Raw genomic sequence first — 19,537 nt, 5'->3', positions numbered from 1 at the left:
GTTAAAAATTCCTCTGAACTATTAAGATAGTTAGATTTAAGGATTTTTATCTAATTTCATTCAATTTTACTATTTCAGTGATTGTTTATGTACTAAACTATGCTCCCTAGACTTTGATATCTACTAAATTATATCCTTCAAACTTTAACATGTATTAAATCATGTCTCTTGAACCTTCATCCATGTAAGACTTTTTTTACTAAAATTGAACAAAATTCCTTAAAGACTTTGCTAGACGGAGACCGGCTTGACCCTAAGGTGGAAAGCTCTTTGGGCGCTGGTTTTTCGATTCTCTCTTTCCTCTCTTGAAGATAACCACTTATTTACGCAATAATGATTGAGTGATTTTTTCTGGGTAAGACGCCCGAGCAAGAGCAAAGAGAATCCTTCTCAGGTCTCTCTCCCGACGGCAGCAGTTCAACGGTCAGCCATACGGCGGTGAATTCGTTCTCGGGCCTTGTACACACCGCCCGTCACACTATGGGAGCTGGCCATGCCCGAAGTCGTTACCTTAACTGCAAGGAGGGGGATGCCGAAGGCAGGGCTAGTGACTGGAGTGAAGTCGTAACAAGGTAGCCGTACTGGAAGGTGCGGCTGGATCACCTCCTTTTCAGGGATCACATCTTTGGAATAAAATCCAGTTAGAAAAGGAAATCCAATTAGAGATAAGCTGCCCATAGCTATGCTTGGCTCGGGTTGGAACTCGATCGGGATTGTTCGGGCTTCGGATTCCCCCAGCATTGAAGTAACAATTTCAATAGTTCAGGGAGTATTTTTAACGACTTTAAAAGTTCAGGGAGCATGATTTGGTACATGTCAAAGTTTAGGGGACAAAAATCCAAATTAACCTTTTTTTAGCTTAAACTAGACAATGTCATTTTTACACCCAGATTACAAAACTGCATGTCGTTTTTTGATAGTAGAAAATTTAATGAAAACTAGTAAATTATAATATTTTTAATGGAGTAAATTATAAATTGTCACATTAATAATTTAATGTTCTTCTGAAAAAAAAATTAATTATTGAAAATTGGTGTAGGCTTTTTTTTTTTTTAACAAATAATAGGTAGGCAATGAATAATCTTAAATAAATTTTTTTTTTACAACACAAGGGATAAGTAACTAAAAGAAAATACCAAAGAAGTACAAGTTACAGAGATCTAGGATTGAAACTTGAATCACAACCATTCCAGTTAATCTCTAAATCAGTTTCCAAAGCTCGTTGGGCAAGATTATGAGCTAATTGATTTAGTATTCTTGGAACAAAGCGGGTGGAGACATTGGGAAAATGAGAAAGAGAAAAAACAATCTAAACAATGTCTGATAGATGAGATTTATCCTTCCATTTGTGCTTGATTTTGTTAATGAGAACTTGATAGTCGGAGCTTATAATACTGACAGGAAATTAGACTGCCATGCACCAACCTAAAGCCTTGTTGAGAGCTTTTGCTTCTGCTAAGAGAGGGGAGAGGCAACTAGTAACTAACGAATAACAACCAGCAATCACCTCCCTCTTTGTGGTTCTGAATAATAGAACCAAAACAAACTTTGCAATCTTTGTCATGAATTGATGCATCCACACTAGGAGCCTATTGCAGGGAGAGCAACACCTTGAGACGAAATGACAACAGAAGGGCTAAGGGACATATTGGCAGCTTCTGCATTACTGTTATGAGAGGGAGAAATGATCTTTGCTTGGGCCGCTTGAAATTCCTAAAGATAAGAATTAACCCAGAAATCTACATCTACAATAGAGGATTTATGATCTGAGAAAATAAAATTGTTACGATTATTCCAAATAGCCCAAATGATACCATAAAAAATAGGTAGTTCGTGTTTGTTAAGACACTTAAAACCTCACAAAAGGAACTCTTTTATATCACAATTTTTATCAGTGGCAAAATAGTGAGAAAATCTAGAGTGAGACCAAACTTTTGCTATTATGGAACACCCAAGGAGAGAATGAGAATTGGTATTTATGTGGCTGAACCAAATAGAGCAATAAGGATTGTCAATCACTTTTTTAAGGAAGAGATTAAAAGTAGACAATTAAAAGCATTCCAAACAAAATGCTTAATCTTAGGAGGAATCTTGGTACTAGACAGCTTTCCACCAACCTTTAAAGAAACTCCTATCGAAAGAAGAAGGAAGGGAAGGGGTAGAGTTGGCAAGGTGATAGGCCGAATTGACAGGGGTGATGTCCCCAAATGAGACAATCCTCTCTAGTAGGGTCAACATAAATTTTTAAAATAGAAGAGACTACACTTGTGGGGAAAGAGGAACTGAGTTTATTAACATCTTAGGAACCCTCCTTAATGAAAAAAGAACCAGTATCCTCAGGGGGGAAATGATCAGTTGTAAGAGAAACAACCCTCAAATCTGGGATCCAATTCGGACTATTGATTTGTATTGATTTACCATTGCCCACCTTCCAGACTAAGCCTTTGTAAATGAGTTCCTTGCCCTAAAGTAGACTTTTCCAAGTGAAAGAAGGGGAGTGGCCAAGGGAAGCATAAAGAAACTTATTGTTTCTAAAATATTTAACTTTAAGACGTGTGGCTAAAAGAGAATCAGGGTTAGTAAGGATTCTGTTGGGAATATTTTATCAAGATCTAGATTTACTAACAAGTATGTTGAATTAACACCCTAAATATGAATATCTCTAAAATAATGAAATTAAACACATAAGAGTTTAGAAAACTTTACATTGATTGTAGCGGAATATTAGATCTCTAACCAATATTCTTTTCAGTCACAGAGTATTATCAAATCTGAGCTTAGATCTCTTTCTCTCTTTCGGGTTTGGTTACCACCGTCTTCCGCACTATGATTGAGTACTTTACTTGCTATGCGTAGGCATGGCACTCTATCACTATAGGCTCGAGTATGAAGAATAATGAAGGAGGCTTGAAAACTGTATAGAAGGTGTCTCTCATCTACTAGTTGTTTGACAGAGAAAACTAGGTTTGATTTGGTTGAAGTGAATAGTTGAGTTGGATGAGATGAGAGCATCATGTTCCTTTTATAGTGTTTCAACTAGGGCTTAGGTTTGAATTATATGGATTTAAAAAGAATAAAATATTGGGCAAAAATTACTAGAATGGTCGGCCACTTAAAGGACCACTTTCTAGTTACAATTTTGCCACTTTATTTCAACCACTTATTCTTCTTTCAATAATACCATATTTTCTAATTCAATCCTATAAATGTCAAAACTATATATTTAATAATTATAATTAATTATCAAATAAAATTGTCATTTATATTATTTATTAATTAGACCATGCAAAGTCTCTTAATTAATAAATTGACACCAAAACCTCTTTTCTTCACAATTAAGCCCCTGCTTAGTGAAAATTCATAAATAAGACATAGTCTAATTTTAGAATTATAATTGATTAATTAAAACCAATTAACTGAGTCTCCAAGTAATATTATCTCAACTAGTAAGGGGACCATGGGCCTATATAACCGAGCTTCCAATAAGTAGATCTAGAATTTACCAAGTAAATTCCCTAACTTATTAATTCCTCCTTGCGCCACTATAGATTAAGAATTGAATTGCACTCTCAATTATATAAAATGCTCTGTATGTACCAAGATATAGATTCGTTATATTTATCCATTACTATAATTCTAATAGTCAAAGATCCTTTATAGATGATCTACATTGAATAGAGACAAATTTACAATGTATTTTATCCTTAAAGCACTTAGCTACATATAAATAATATTTCAGTAAACTAATATAATTACTGAAATGAGGCCTCAATCATTTATCTCTATCAAGCCAAGCTCGAAGGAAATCATTGTTTCACTTCTAAATACTTATAGAAGTTATAGATTCCATATCTATGATCAGTGCTCCCACTCAATTGAACTACCATGTTCCCAAGATGTAAATAATTGTCAGAACCATTGGTTAGCTTCCACGAATAACTTGAAGAACATAAATAATACAACTAAGTTGAACCTAACCATATCAGGATTAAGATCCACAGACCTAAGATCAACCAGTGATATTGACTTAGAAAGATATAATGGTAAGTTTAAGATATCTTATCCAAGATCAATATCGGTCCAATCTAATGTATACTCCATACATCTGATACTAGTAAATTTTGCCAATGCCCTGGAAAGGACATAACACTTATCCAAGGTATAAGTATACCTTATCGCCGACTATCATTTCAGTCTAAATCCAGTGAACTGACAAATCTGATTATATTGAAATGTGTTTTATTTAAGGCTGACAACCCAACAAACTCCCACTTGCACTAATATAAAACTAAAAGTGCATTTTAAATAATCTCAACACCTTGATATCTAGATAAAGTGTAGTATGTAGTAGTCTCTCCGTAATAGGATCTGACAAGTTGTATTCAATCGTCGGTTGACACAATTTGGAAGACCCGTAATGACAAGGTACATAATTCTCACCCGAGTAACATTGCTATGGCCATTGACTCTATTTCTCATTGTTATATAGATTATGTTTCCTGTCTTTTCCCTGCGACGGTTACGGTGACCTCCCCGGCTTGGACCCCTCCGCCTGAAGAATGGATCAAAATCAACTGTGATGTCAGGGTTGGTGGAGATTCCATGTGTACGGCGACCCTGGCTAGGAATCACTCTGGTACTGTTGTGTGGGCGGCTATTAACATGCTCAGCTTCAGAGACCCCCTGATTGGGGAAGCAACGACGTGTAGACTTGCCTTGGACTCGGCTAGAATCAAGAATCACAACTATGTCTTGGTAGAGAGTGATTCTGAAATGGTTATCAAAGCGCTTAAAGGACTTCACTCTATTTGGAATATTGATAATTATGTCTCTTTATATAATCAATTATCTAAAAACTTTGTTTCTTGTAATTTTTCGTTTATTTCGCGTTGTTGTAATTTTGCTGCCCATAATGTGGCTAATTGGGCGTTCGCCCAGAACATCTCAGGTTTTGTGGAACCCTCCGCAATACCTGATACTATCCTTTGTAATGACCGTGAGGTCTAATTTTGATATCTATCTAACGCTTTATTTCAAAAAAAAAAAAAACAATACATACTTTCTCCATCTCCTTAATCACAAAATCTTTGATATAGTGAAATTGCTCTCTAGATGTCTACTCCTTTAGGGATACTTGATTCTTTACTTTTTGAAAACTACTTCTGTGTTAGTTAGGAAGTAACACTAGTAGTTAATTTATTATTGGTACAATGCCAAAAACTATATAGAACTTTCCATAGGCTGAATAAGTATCTTTCTTGCAACTTTAATATTCAGTCTCACTGGTAGAGTTAGAGACTTCAGATAGGTTTTAACACTTCTCCAAAATTACTGCTCCACCCCCAAAGTAATCACCAACTTATCAGTAGACTTTCAAGCACTAACACAAGTCTAGAAACCTGATTTGGTGTAGTCTAAAAGTACTAAAATACCACCCTTATCGACTAACATATAGTTTCTCTTCTTGATCTTAAGATTTACTTGATTATCTTTCAATATTCAGTTCGAGGGGAATATTAACAAAGGGAAAAGTTCAGGGGGTAAGAATTACCTATGGTAATAGTTCGGGGGTAAATATTCTATTTATTCTATTGTTTAAAAAAAATTGTTGATTTTTAAGTTTTTTTATTTTTATTGTTATTAATGTTTTTTTTTTTTTTCAAAAGAGAAGAATATGAAATTTATATTATTTTTATTTCAAAATGACCTTTTTTTTTGTAAATTTTAAATAATTATATTAGGTGGATTTAATATAAATGTGTGTATAAAAATAGATACATAAACAATTTATGTTGTTATTTAATTGAAATAAATTGACGTCACCTTAAATTTGTTTACAATTTATTAGTTCAGAGGATGTTATTATTAAAATTTAAGCTTAAGAGATTAAGCGCAAATAAATTAATAGTTGAGAGGATTTAGTTAAAAATTCAAATCAAATAAAATAAAAAATATGTATAATTTGGATTTTTATTTTTTTTTAAAAGATTATTATATTAATTTAAAAACAAACAGTCATTAGTGGAGGTGGAGGTGGAATTTCCTCCAACCAATCAAATACTGTATCCACCGTATGTATAATTTTATATTGAACCGTGTTGAAAATAATAGCATCAGTACACACCCGAACTAGATTATTTAATTTCAAATAAAGAAAATAAATAAAGATTTTTAAAAGCTTTTAATTAAGTAATTTCACACAGCTTTCTTTATGAGTGAGCTGCTTATAGTGAAGAAGAGTATCAACACAGATCTGTCGGTTCTCTTAACACAATACTTTCTCCTCCTCCTTCTTCAAACCTTTCCATTTTTTCAGGTAATTCTTCTTCAATTTTTCATTCCTTGCCTTTCTTTATCCTTTCCGAATCTGGATCCAATTCTTGTTCTTTCTTTTTTAATTGTTTATTGTCCCCATTATTACTTGGGTTGTAGCAACGATTCAGTAAGAATATTTCGGTTGATCTTTGTTTTTTTTTTTTTCCTTATAAATTTATTTAAATTTTATCATGCGGATGTACTTGCCATATTTTGCTTGATGACTGTTGTTTTTTCTTCCCTTTATTTGGAAGTTAGATCATTGTGTTTCTCAATAAGATTTATCTGTTTGTTTTATGTACTTGGATGATTTGTGTGGTGAAGAATGTATCGTGTAAATTTTGTAAAACCCTTTTAGCAATTGAAAAGATGGCTGTATTTTGTTTATGCTTTTAGATATAAAAAGTTGACACTATTGGGTTAGATAATTAATACTGGCATTCATAATATCGAACACTTCAAACTAATTAGTGTGATAAAGAGATGAGGAACACAATTGGAAATGGGTTCTCTTAAATGGTGGCACTAATACTATTACTTGAAAGTTTTTCATGAGCTAATACCTTAAGATCTGAAAGGGTTGTTTAAGCCTATTTTTGTGCTTGTTTTTTTTTTTTTTCAGGCAAATTACGACTATATATAATCATGTCAAGGAGGCCAGTAAATCCTGCTAGGCGCATTGGTGATGGAGGAAGCATTCCATTTGTGGGTGCTGTCCAATCTAAAACACGCTCATCACCATTACTATCTATTGGCCTCGTAGTCTTGGTATTTTTCCTTTCTGTTATATATCACTAGCTCCAATTACTTCTTTCTTCTTGTTTCTCATCATATCCTGTCATTTTATGCAAAGATCTATTACGTGACTTTAAACTGTTCTTCCCACAAGTTCTTAATGAATATAAATTTGAACAAACGGATTCTCAGTGACTTGTTTCTGTCAAGTGAATGTTTATTAATTTGTTCTCTTGGTGGAAACTTCAGGGTGCAATTCTTCTTATTTGCTACAGCTATAGTGGTTCAGGTATGTGTTTTGGTCTCCTTCTTAATATCATTGTGGAAAATGAATTTAATAAACAACTTTGTTGTTTTCTTTAAATCATACAAAATCCTGTCAGAAACAGATAAGAGGCTTCTTTTATCCTCTCTTGTATTGAGCCCTATCATCATGGTAGCGATGGAAGAAAACTAGGGAGAAAAATATTTTTCCTTTCTCTGCTAGCTTTATTTATATATTTTTATTCTAGAATAGAATTCAAGCCACTTTAAAATATTCGAGATTGGAAAAAATATTTTCTGATTGTTTTACATCATTTGAAAGTTTTTCTTCTTACCTATTTGGGGTTTTTTGTTTAAAAGGTGGACTGAGCAGTAAAGAGGTTATGAGTAAATTTGAAGGTGAGTTTCACAGTACCATCTTTCTGAATATTTCATTTTTGATATTTTGCAGTATGATAGGATGTAAGGTGTAAATTGATATTGCCTTAGTTGCTCGGCAATATAATTAAATTATTATGGTTTAAATTAACTTTAAAATAATCAATACTTTTTAAGTAGCATTTCGTACAATGTACATCATCTCAATATTTTGGGTATATGAAGAGTTTGATTGAGATCATTGGAGCTATCTATCTGATTGGGGAATAACAAAAGTATGGTCCTTTTAGAAAGAGAAATACTAAAAGGCACTACTGGTGTCTAGCATCCTCCTCAGTGTCATACCGCTAACCAATCGTAGAATGCCGCCTATAAAAGGTGTTGGACTCTACTGGTGCCCAATAGCAATGCTCTAAAAAGGTTGGAAGTGTGTACTGTCTACTTTGTGTCACTTCTAAACGTAAAAGGTTTCCCCCAACAGAGATAGCTTATATGGTCAAGTATGTGGTTTGGTTGTTATAGTGTTCTGGTCTCAAAATATTGTAAAAGTTAGGTATGGAGCTTAAGTTTAATCACATTCTTTATGTTTTTTTACATATTTTTCTTCAAAAGTATTTATTTGGCACGATTTGATATTGGCAGAGTCTTGAGTAAATGAAGAAACCATTTCCATTTAAGATATTATGAATATGCAGGTGGTGTTTCATGCACGTATGAAGTCCAAAGAGCCATACCTGTTCTGAAGAAAGCGTATGGTGACAGCATGCGTAAAGTGTTGCATGTGGGCCCTGAGACTTGTTCTGTGGTATCTAAACTGCTGAAAGAGGAGGATACTGAAGCCTGGGGTGTGGAACCATATGACTTGGAGGATGTGGACACTAATTGCAAGAGTCTCGTGCGCAAGGGCATTGTGCGAATGGCTGATATAAAATTCCCACTGCCATACAGGACAAAGTCATTTTCTCTTGTAATAGTGTCTGATGCACTGGATTACTTGTCTCCAAAATACCTAAACAAAACTCTTCCAGAGTTGGCTAGGGTGTCTACTGACGGTGTTGTTATATTTTCCGGTAAATCTCTTGTTACTTTTTTATTTTGAAGATCTTTTCTGCGTGACGTCCTACAACAATCTCTCTCCCTCCATCATTTATTCATGAATCATTTTTCTACATAGTGACCATGTCGATGCTATTGGTTAATACCAGAAGTAGTAGTTGTTAACCTCATTTATGCAGACATCTGAAGCAGAGTATATTAACCAGTTCATTACTTTATTTGTCTAGTTATTGATTTTTTTCTTTAAAATAAGTTGACTGATGTAAGGAACTATTTGTAGGCTATCCAGGTCAGAATAGAGCTATAGTTGCTGAGCTTTCCAAATTTGGCCGTCCAGTAAGTTTCATTTTTATTATGATATTGAATGAACTTGTGATTTGGATGTCAAGATGATTTATATTATCAGCTCTATACTTTTATACATTTTTTTTTTTAATGAAAATAGAGAGAACAACTATACATATGAGATTTGGCTGTAGAGGGAATGACAGTAAAGTATGTTCAACTATGTGCAGGCTAAATTGAGAAGCTCTTCTTGGTGGATAAAGTTTTTTCTCCAAAATAGCTTAGAAGATAACGAAGCAGCATCGACCAAATTTGATCAAGCTTCAATTAAGAGCTCGTACAAGCCTGCCTGCCAAGTTTTTCACCTCAAATCGTATCAATAAGACTGCAGCTTGCATTTCTGTCTTCAAATCTTTAGTGCCCAAGGGCAAAGTTCATACCGAAAGGAAAATATACTTTGGTTCTGTGTTTCTATTGGAAGACAGTAAAAGCTTCTATCATTAGTGTATGTGTCAAGGAAGGAATTCGGCATGAATGGGCTTCTTTCACCAGAGTATTCTTGGCACAAATAGTATTGTCGTTCAAAGATACATTCAAGCACATCAATTAATACATTGTATATTGGATTGAACGATCTATTAATTAATCAATTAATTTATTATTATTATTATTGAAATTGAAAAGTCATTATCCTCTTAAATGACAATTGAAACAAGCAAATTATCATGTGTAAGCCATGTGTCGTTTTAAGATAACGACCTTAATTTCTCATGTTATAATGATGTCGTTTCCTCTTTAGAACTAAATACTTTCTTGACCCAAAGTAAGTTGCTTCTGCTTTGATCCTACATTAGCAAACCACAAAGAAGCCATAAATGTTTTCCATGTCAAATATCAAATATTAAACTAAAAGGGAATAACGAAAATGAGTGAATAATAGGAATGGAAATGAAACTGATCAGTAGGAAGGAAATGGAAGAAGTATAGGAATGAAATGCAATTTTACTAGGGATGTTCATTCGATCCAATCTGTATTTTTTTTGTCAAACAACATTCAATTCGCACTAAGTGTGGATTTCATATTTTTTTAATAATAAATTATTTAATATTTCATAGAAAAAAATTAAAAAAAGACTATTATTTCTTAATCTCCAATAATAATCTATTTCCATCTCCACTTACATATAAATCAAACCAATATACATATCTATTCTATATAAAGTGTGCCTATATAACAGAATTCTTGGTTTATGAGAAATTCATGAGTGATTTTTTATTTATATTAAAAATAAAATGATTTATTATTAAAAATAAAATGGTTTATGAGAAATTCATGGGTCACTTTTTATTTATATATAATAAAATAAATCCTATTAAATCCAAAAAATACGATTGGGTTTTTGCTGTTGTACATCTACTATTGAGTTTTCTATTGTATTCATTTTCCTATTACAATTTAGACATTCTCATGGGATCACACATAATATTCCAATCCGCACTTCTCTTTTTTCTTCTTCACAACTTAATAACAAAATATATAAGTAATAATAATAATAATAAAGAAGCGTGACTTTTATCAAAGTTCATAAAACCAAGCATCAATGGCAAAAAAAAATCCAACAAAGTTTATAGCTAACAAATGATTCTAAGTGCTCGGCATATGCATTACTTTCTAAGAGCAAAATTTTTTAAAGTTACGTAATAATTTACATATATGCTGCAAACACAATATACAAAAAATAAAGAAGAATATGGAAGAAAGAAGAGATCATTATTTATATCTAGAAAGGCAGTAGAGATAATAATAATAGAAGCTTTTCATTTTTTTTTTTTTATCAATTTTTTTTTTCTTTTTGAATAAAGATAAATATGAAATTTTAATCGTATAGAATTTTATTTTTAATAAAATTTAGTATTTTAAAATAATTTAATAATATTTTTTTATAGAATACTATCACTTTTTGTTAAACATGGTTTTCACTTTTTGTCAACACTACCATATTTAATTTATCAACGAAAAAATAGACAATCCACATATATGCGGACCCAGCTATGATGAAAAGTGCAAAATACAAAAATTACACTATTGTCTCTATCGAAGTAAATGAAGATTGAAATCCACCAATGACTATCATTAGTTTTCTTATATACAATTTTTAGACAAATATTATCTTCAATTATCAACAATTTAGAGATTGATTTTTAGTTTGCTTTTTATTTTACACCCATTTAAGTAATGTTTCTTTAAGTATTGGAACATCAATTTTTAATTTATTTTTTGATTAACTTAAGAACATATTTAAATCATCAAGCTTTTTTAAACACTAATATATTGCATTCGGTATTCACTTTTAATTGACAACATTATAAACTATAATATTTAGATACACATAATAATAATCTCACCTAATAACTAATAATATTTTTTCTTTAATTTTTAATTGTATCACTTTCAAATAACATAGAAAAAAACTAGCATAAAATTTAATATACGTGCCTCGCACGTAATTTTTTCTAGTAAGTCAATATATATGTACTCATTTTAAATAAAAAAAATAAGATAATCATTACAATATATATTTAGATTTATACTAAAATATATATATATATATATATATGTATCCATTACCAAAATAAATAAACTAGTATATATATTTATTTAAATTTATTTTATGTGTCTATGTGAATAAGAATAATTTTTCTCGTGTCTTCCATTATAAAATAAATAAAATACACCAACTCAATATATTACTAGAAAAGATTAAGAAATTAGAAGTTTGTGTCTTTTTTTAAATATTACTTGAAAATTAATATGTATTATATATTTCAAAAAAAATATGTATTATATATTATAATTTTTTAAAAATATATATATAATTAAGTACGAATTGAATTGGATCAGTTACTTTTTGGGGTCAAACAACATCCAATCCGCACAAGTACGGATTTTAGATTTTTCAATCCAATCCAATTCGCGCAAGTGCAGATATCTACAGTTTGCGGATTAGATTGGATTGTATAGTGCAGATTGTATTGGATCGGATACTTTGTGAACAACCCTAATTTTTTACCATGGAAAATATTATACCCAATTTCTGCAAAAAATAAAATAAGTATAAAAATATTCATCACCCCCATGACTCCTTCCACTCAGATCTCTAATTATTGTTCCTTTCTGTCGTAGAGTATTATCTAAATCTGAGCCTGGATCTCTCTCTCTCTCTCTCTCTCTCTCTCTCTCTCTCTCTCTCTCTCTCTCTCTCTCTCTCTCTCCTTTGGGTTTGCTTACCACCGTCTTACTCACTATGATTGAGTACTTGACTTGCTATGTGTGGGCATGGCACTCTATCACTCAAGGTTTTGGATATAGTGAAGAACAATGAAGGAAGTGAAATCTCTATAGAAGGAACTCTCTCATCTACTAGTTCTCAAAGAATGAAAACTAGATTTGGTTTGGTTGAAAAGTCAAATTAACAAGAGGATAATTTATAGAATTTATATTCATTTAATCAAATAAATTATATATATATGTTACCTCGTAAAGTAACCATCTTCATAACATCATGTTGCCTTATCAGGCAAGTTGGTGCTTAAATAGGATAATCTTGTATTGCATTGCCTAATCAGGCAAGCCCGTGCCATAGCAAGGCACCCATGTGTCGCATAATTGCATCACTTAATCAGGTGAGCTTGTGCCAAAAGCCTGCACCCATGTATCATATAATTGCATCACCTAATCAGGTGTGCCCGTGCCACAATCAGGCACCAATATATCGCATCGTCTAATCAGACGAGCCCGTACCTACACCCAGTACTTATCATATATCACTGACGGTCATACTTACACCCAGTACGTCGCTAGGAAAATTGCATCACCTAATCAGGTGAGCCCGTACCTACGCTCGGTACTCATTATATATCACTGATGCCCATACTTACGCCCAGTACGTTGCCAGGATAAATCGCATCACCTAATCAGGCGAGCTCGTACCTACACTCGGTACTCATCATATATCACTAACGCTCGTACTTACACCCAGTACGTCACCAGGAAGATCCCATCACCTAATCAGGTGAGCCCGTACCTACGCTCGATACTCATCATATATCACTAACACCCGTACTTACACCCAGTACGTCGCCAGGAAGATCGCATCACCTAATCAGATGAGCCCGTACCTACGCTCGGTACTCATCATATATCACTGACACCCGTACTTACGCCCAGTACGTCACCAGGAAAATTGCATCACCTAATCAAGTGAGCCCATATATCACAGGCATAATATTATCACATTATCGATACTCAACCAATCAATCTTTTCATTATATAACAATATTAACTATATCTCAATATTAATCAATTCATTGCAATACTAATTGTATTACATACAACGTACTATGTAGTACAATATACTTTTCTTACCTTTAATCCAGGTTCATACATTTCAGCCAACCCAAGTGGAGAACTACCCTCGATGATCTCGGCCCTGTGTCACAACAATGGTAAACCAAGAAGTGTTTATCCAAAACACTACTTCATATTCACATAAGACAATCTAGGATTTTCTACCAAACCCCACGGTATAAATACACTAAAATAAAACTTATATCTTGGCTCTAAAATATACACCATATTGTAGAGCTTGTCGCAAGCTTTGAAACTGTATATAGAACGTCCAAAATAGACACCTGAGTCAAAAGTTATGACAAAAATACGATTTTTGATCACTTAGGAATTTCTAAAAACTATGAAACTCGAAAATCTCAATTTTTCGCACTCATTGAAACACTACTAAAACTTATCCAAATCACTCCAAACTTCACAGGGCGCATATATACTATAAATATTACCATCCTTGCGTAAAAGAAATTAAAATCGAGCCCTTATATGAAAAACACTATTAACGTTCAGACTAAGCTTTAAAAAGTTCCAAACTCGATTTCTAACTCAAAATCACCTCAAATTCAACAAGTAAACATATAAACTAGTCCCATAGTTACCAAAGAACAATTCTACGAAGTCAGAATCTCCATAACCTTTTTAAATCATAAAGCTCATATGTAAAACCAATCGTTTTTAGCTTAACACGTAATTAAACCATACCTCAAGCTTTCCCTCTTCAAGGATTTTCTATCCTGCTACTACCGGAGCTTAGATTGCTAAGTTTTGGGTTGAAAATCAAAGAAAATAAATATAGAAAGAGAAACTTTTATATATAAAAAAAAGAGAACGAGGATTTCGTTTGTTTCTGTTTGCTGTAACTTATATAATATATATTAATTTTTTTTACGATAACTTTATATATATAAAATAATATTATAATAATAATATATTAATAATAATAATAATAATAATAATATAATATTAATAAAAAATTTATTATTAATAGTTATCTTATTATTTCTTACGCGAGAAGAAATTTATATTTTTAGGGTATTTGGTCGACTCCAAGTACTTAAAATACTTTGGTATTTTTAAAATCAACTTATCTCAATAATCATATCAATATTTTTAACTAAAACCGTTGTGATATTTTTGGCCTCTAATCGAGTCTCCACGGTCGCCAAACCTGAAAATATTTTTATTTCACATATAGCTCATATTACATTCACACATACTATCTAAATCTCCGTAATTTATAAATTACGCTTATTTACTCACTTATAACAAAATTTAAATTTTATGGTGAAATAAATTAGTAGGATCATAATCCCACCTATTACCTGATTAACCCATAATATAAATATAAATTTTAATCATTTACTATTAGACTTATCAAGATATTACACTAATAAATATTATATTTTTAAACAACACATCATTACACATTATTATGTACAAAGTTTGTGTGATTTTGTTTTTTTACAATAAGAATAAAAAGTCTGTAACTTTGGGTGTGTCCTAATCATTTTTTTTTTTTTATAGATTTAAAAAAAAAAATCATTTTCCTATACACGTGGTGTTTAGTAACACTTTTTTAATCAATTTTCTTGAAAATATTTTTAAAAAAGATATACTACAAAACTGTTTTCACTTTTTTAATTTTTTAATTGAGAATCAAAATTTTAAAAACAAAAAAAGTTACTTTCAATATTTTTTTTAAACAGTTTTTATTTTTAGTCAATATTTTGGACTACGACTAGATCCAGACTCAAATCCCCCTACGGCTTTAGCGCTGAACCCGACATCTGACTCGAATCTAAATCTGATCTCAGACCTAGACCCGATTTAAATAAAAATAAACTTTACAGAACACACTTTTATTTTCAGTTTTTGAAATTGAAAAAACAAACGTAGTTACAGAACGTATTTTGTTTTCCAAAAATAAAATTAAAAATAAAAATTTTAGTTTTATTTTGTGATTAAAAAATTAAAAAATAAAAATATTACCAATTCTCATTATTTATTGAACGGTTAATTAGGATTTTCGCTCCCTGAACTTTGACATGTACCAAATCATGCCCCTTGAACTTTTAGGGTCATTGAAAATGCCCCTGAACTATTGAGATTGTTGGATTTTAAGACTTTTTTTCTAATTTTAGTAAAAAAGTTTAATATGGATGAAAGTTTAGGGACATAATTTAGTACATGTCAAAGTTCGAAGGGCATGATTTGGTAGATATCAAAGTCTCCGGAACATGGTTTAGTACATAAACAATCACTGAAAATGAAATAGTAAAATTGAAGAAATTAGACAAAATTTCTTAAATCCAACAATCTCAATAGTTAAAGGGTATTCAGGGGAAAAAAATTGTAATTAGCTTTATGGAACCAAATTGAAGATTGATCCGCTGTTGAAAATAATAGCTTAGTACACACGCGAACTAGATTATTTAATTTTAAATAAAGAAAATAAATAAAGATTTTTAAAAGCTATTAATTAAGTAATTTCATACAGCTTTCGTTTTCGTTTCTTTATGAGTGAGCTGCTTACAGTGAAGACGAGTATCAACACAGATCTGTCGGTTCTCTTAACACAATACTTTCTCCTCCTCCTTCTTCAAACCTTTCCATTTTTTCAGGTAATTCTTCCTCAATTTTTCATTCCTTTCCTTTCTTTTTTCCTTTTCGAATCTGGATCCATTTCTTGTTCTTTCTTTTTTAATTGTTTATCGTACCCATTTTTACTTGGGTTGTAGCAACGATGTGTGGATTCTTTCATTGAATCTATATATATTCTGTTATTGATATTCTTGAAGAAATTCACCCAACTTTGAGAATTTTCTTAATGTTGTTCTGTAGAACGAACATATGAGACCACATTTGGCTTGATGACTGTTGTTTTTTCTTCCCTTTATTTGGAAATTAGATCATTCTGTTTCTCAATAAGATTTATCTGTTTGTTTTATGTACTTGGATGATTTGTGTGGTGAAGAATGTATCGTGTAAATTTTGTAAAACCATTTTAACAATTGAAAAGATGGCTGTATTTTGTTTATGCTTTTAGATATAAAATGTTGACACTATTGGGTTAGATAATTAATACTGGCAGTCATAATATCGAACACTTCAAACTAATTAGTGTGATAAAATGATGAGGAACACAATTGGAAATGGGTTCTTTTAAATGGTGGCACTAATACCATTACTTGAAAGTTTTTCATGAGCTAATACCTTAAGATCTGAAAGGGTTGTTGTCTAAGCCTATTTTTGTGCTTGTTTTTTTTTTTCAGGCAAATTACAACTATATATATAATCATGTCAAGGAGGCCAGTAAATCCTGCTAGGCGCATTGGTGATGGAGGAAGCATTCCATTTGTGGGTGCTGTCCAATCTAAAACACGCTCATCACCATTACTATCTATTGGCCTCGTAGTCTTGGTATTTTTCCTTTCTGTTATATATCACTAGCTCCAATTACTTCTTTTTTCTTGTTTCTCATCATATCCTGTCATTTTATGCAAAGATCTATTGCGTGACTTTAAATTGTTCTTCCCACAAGTTCTTAATGAATATAATTTATAAATTTGAACAAATGGATTCTCAGTGACTTGTTTCTGTCTAGTGAATGTAATTAATTTGTTCTCTTGCTGGAAACTTCAGGGTGCAATTCTTCTTCTTTGCTACAGCTACAGTGGTTCAGGTATGTATTTTGGTCTCCTTCTTAATATTATTGTGGAAAATGAATTTAATAAACAACTTTGTTATTTTCTTTAAATCATACAAAATCCTGTCAGAAACAGATGAGAGGCTTTTTTTATCCTCTCGTGTATTGAGCTCTATCATCATGGTAGCGATCGAAGAAAACTAGGGAGAAAAATATTTTTCCTTTTTCTGCTAGCTTTATTTATTTATTTTTATTTTAGAATAGAATTCAAGCCACTTTAAAGATATTCGAGATTGGAAAAAATATTTTCTGATTGTTTTACATCATTTGAAAGTTTTTCTTCTTACCTATTTGGGGGTTTTTGTTTGACAGGTGGACTGAGCAGTAAAGAGGTTATGAGTAAATTTGAAGGTGAGTTTCACAGTGCCATCTCTCTGAATATTTTATTTTTGATATTGCAGTATGTTAGGATGTAAGGTGTAAATTAACTATAAAATAATCAACACTTTTTATGTAGCATTTCGTACAATATACATCATCTCAATATTTTGGGTATATGAAGAGTTTGATTGAGATCATTGGAGCTATCTGATTGGGGAATAAGTATGGTCCTTTTAGAAAAGGTTGGAAGTGTGTACTGTCTTCTTTGTGTCAGTTCTAAATGTAAAAGGTTTCACCCAACGGAGATAGCTTATATGGTCAAATATGTGGTTTGGTTGTTATAGTGTTCTGGTCTCAAAATATTGTAAAGTTAGGTATGGAGCCTAATTTTAATCACATTCTTTTTGTTTTTTGCATATTATTTTTCTCGGAAAATATGTATTTGGCATGATTTGTCATCAGCAGAGTCTTGAGTAAATGAAGAAACATTTTCCATTTAAGATATTATGAATACGCAGGTGGTGTTTCATGCACGTATGAAGTCCAGAGAGCCATACCTGTTCTGAAGAAAGCATATGGTGACAGCATGCGTAAAGTGTTGCATGTGGGCCCCGAGACTTGTTCTGTGGTATCTAAACTGCTGAAAGAGGAGGATACTGAAGCCTGGGGTGTGGAACCATATGACTTGGAGGATGTGGACACTAATTGCAAGAGTCTCGTGCGCAAGGGCATTGTGCGAATGGCTGATATAAAATTCCCACTGCCATACAGGACAAAGTCATTTTCTCTTGTAATAGTGTCTGATGCACTGGATTACTTGTCTCCAAAATACCTCAACAAAACTCTTCCAGAGTTGGCTAGGGTGTCTACTGACGGTGTTGTTATATTTTCCGGTAAATCTCTTGTTACTTTTTTAGTTTGAAGATCTTTTCTGTGTGACGTCCTACAACAATCTCTCTCCCTCCATCATTTATTCATGAATCATTTTCCTACATAGTGACCATGTCGATGCTATTGGTTAATACCAGAAGTAGTAGTTGTTAACCTCATTTATGCAGACATCTGAAGCAGAGTATATTAACCAGTTCATTACTTTATTTGTCTAGTTATTGATTTTTTTCTTTAAAATAAGTTGACTGATGTAAGGAACTATTTGCAGGCTATCCAGGTCAGAATAGAGCTAAAGTTGCTGAGCTTTCCAAATTTGGCCGTCCAGTAAGTTTCATTTTTATTATGATATTGAATGAACTTGTGATTTGGATGTCAAGATGATTTAGATTATCACGTTGAAACTTGAATATGTTTAACTATGTGCAGGCTAAATTGAGAAGCTCTTCTTGGTGGATAAGGTTTTTTCTCCAAAATAGCTTAGAAGATAACGAAGCAGCATCGACCAAATTTGATCAAGCTTCAATTAAGAGATCGTACAAGCCTGCCTGCCAAGTTTTTCACCTCAAATCGTATCAATGAGGACTGCAGCATGCATTTCTGTCTTCAAATCTTTAGTGCCCAAAGGGCAAAGTTCATACCGAAAGGAAAATATACTTTGGTTCTGTGTTTCTAATGGAAGACAGTAAATGATTTTATCGTTAGTGTATTTGTCAAGGAAGGAATTCGGCATGGATGGGCTTCTTTCACCAGAGTATTCTTTTTCAGTTGAGTATTTGCTCTCCAACAGCTTGCTTTAGAATCCTTAGCGTTTCAACATTTTCTTTTTATATTCTTGGCACACATAGTATTGTCGTTCAAAGATACATTCAAGCACATCAATTAATACATTGTATATTGGATTGAACGACCTATTAATTAATTAATTTATTATTATTAGTGAAATTGAAAAATCATTTTCCTCTTAAATGACAATTGAAACAAGCAAATTGTCATGTGTAAGCCATGTGTCGTTTTATGATAACGACCTTAAGTTCTTACGTTATAATGATGTCGTTTTCCCTTTAGAACTACATACTTTCTTGACCCAAAGTAAGTTTCCAAATGGGGATAACTGTGGTTGACCCGAGTTTAAGAGACGTTAGTTGCTTATGCTTTGATTCTAAAAGTACAAAAGAAAATAT

General features: G+C 32.2%; 2 protein-coding genes across 2 annotated transcripts; both read left to right on the top strand.

Annotated features, from left to right (window-relative positions):
* The first annotated feature begins 6,017 nt into the window (after nt 1-6,017).
* LOC133029058 (probable pectin methylesterase CGR3) lies at nt 6,018-9,753 on the top strand. The gene is made up of 7 exons (XM_061107920.1): nt 6,018-6,316; nt 6,938-7,083; nt 7,300-7,339; nt 7,675-7,713; nt 8,388-8,762; nt 9,029-9,084; nt 9,264-9,753. The coding sequence occupies exons 2-7, from the start codon at nt 6,961-6,963 to the stop codon at nt 9,414-9,416; spliced, it is 786 nt and encodes a 261-aa protein (XP_060963903.1). The 5' UTR covers nt 6,018-6,316; nt 6,938-6,960; the 3' UTR covers nt 9,417-9,753.
* A 6,099-nt stretch (nt 9,754-15,852) lies between these two features.
* LOC133033247 (probable pectin methylesterase CGR3) lies at nt 15,853-19,322 on the top strand. The gene is made up of 7 exons (XM_061107919.1): nt 15,853-16,059; nt 16,711-16,858; nt 17,081-17,120; nt 17,457-17,495; nt 17,984-18,358; nt 18,625-18,680; nt 18,783-19,322. The coding sequence occupies exons 2-7, from the start codon at nt 16,736-16,738 to the stop codon at nt 18,933-18,935; spliced, it is 786 nt and encodes a 261-aa protein (XP_060963902.1). The 5' UTR covers nt 15,853-16,059; nt 16,711-16,735; the 3' UTR covers nt 18,936-19,322.
* Nucleotides 19,323-19,537: the final 215 nt, after the last annotated feature.

The sequence above is a fragment of the Cannabis sativa genome, unplaced genomic scaffold (assembly GCF_029168945.1).
Source record: "Cannabis sativa cultivar Pink pepper isolate KNU-18-1 unplaced genomic scaffold, ASM2916894v1 Contig3, whole genome shotgun sequence".
Taxonomy (NCBI): domain Eukaryota; kingdom Viridiplantae; phylum Streptophyta; class Magnoliopsida; order Rosales; family Cannabaceae; genus Cannabis; species Cannabis sativa.
The sequence above is the reverse complement of the archived record's forward strand: the minus strand, read 5'-3'. Positions and strand labels throughout refer to the sequence as shown.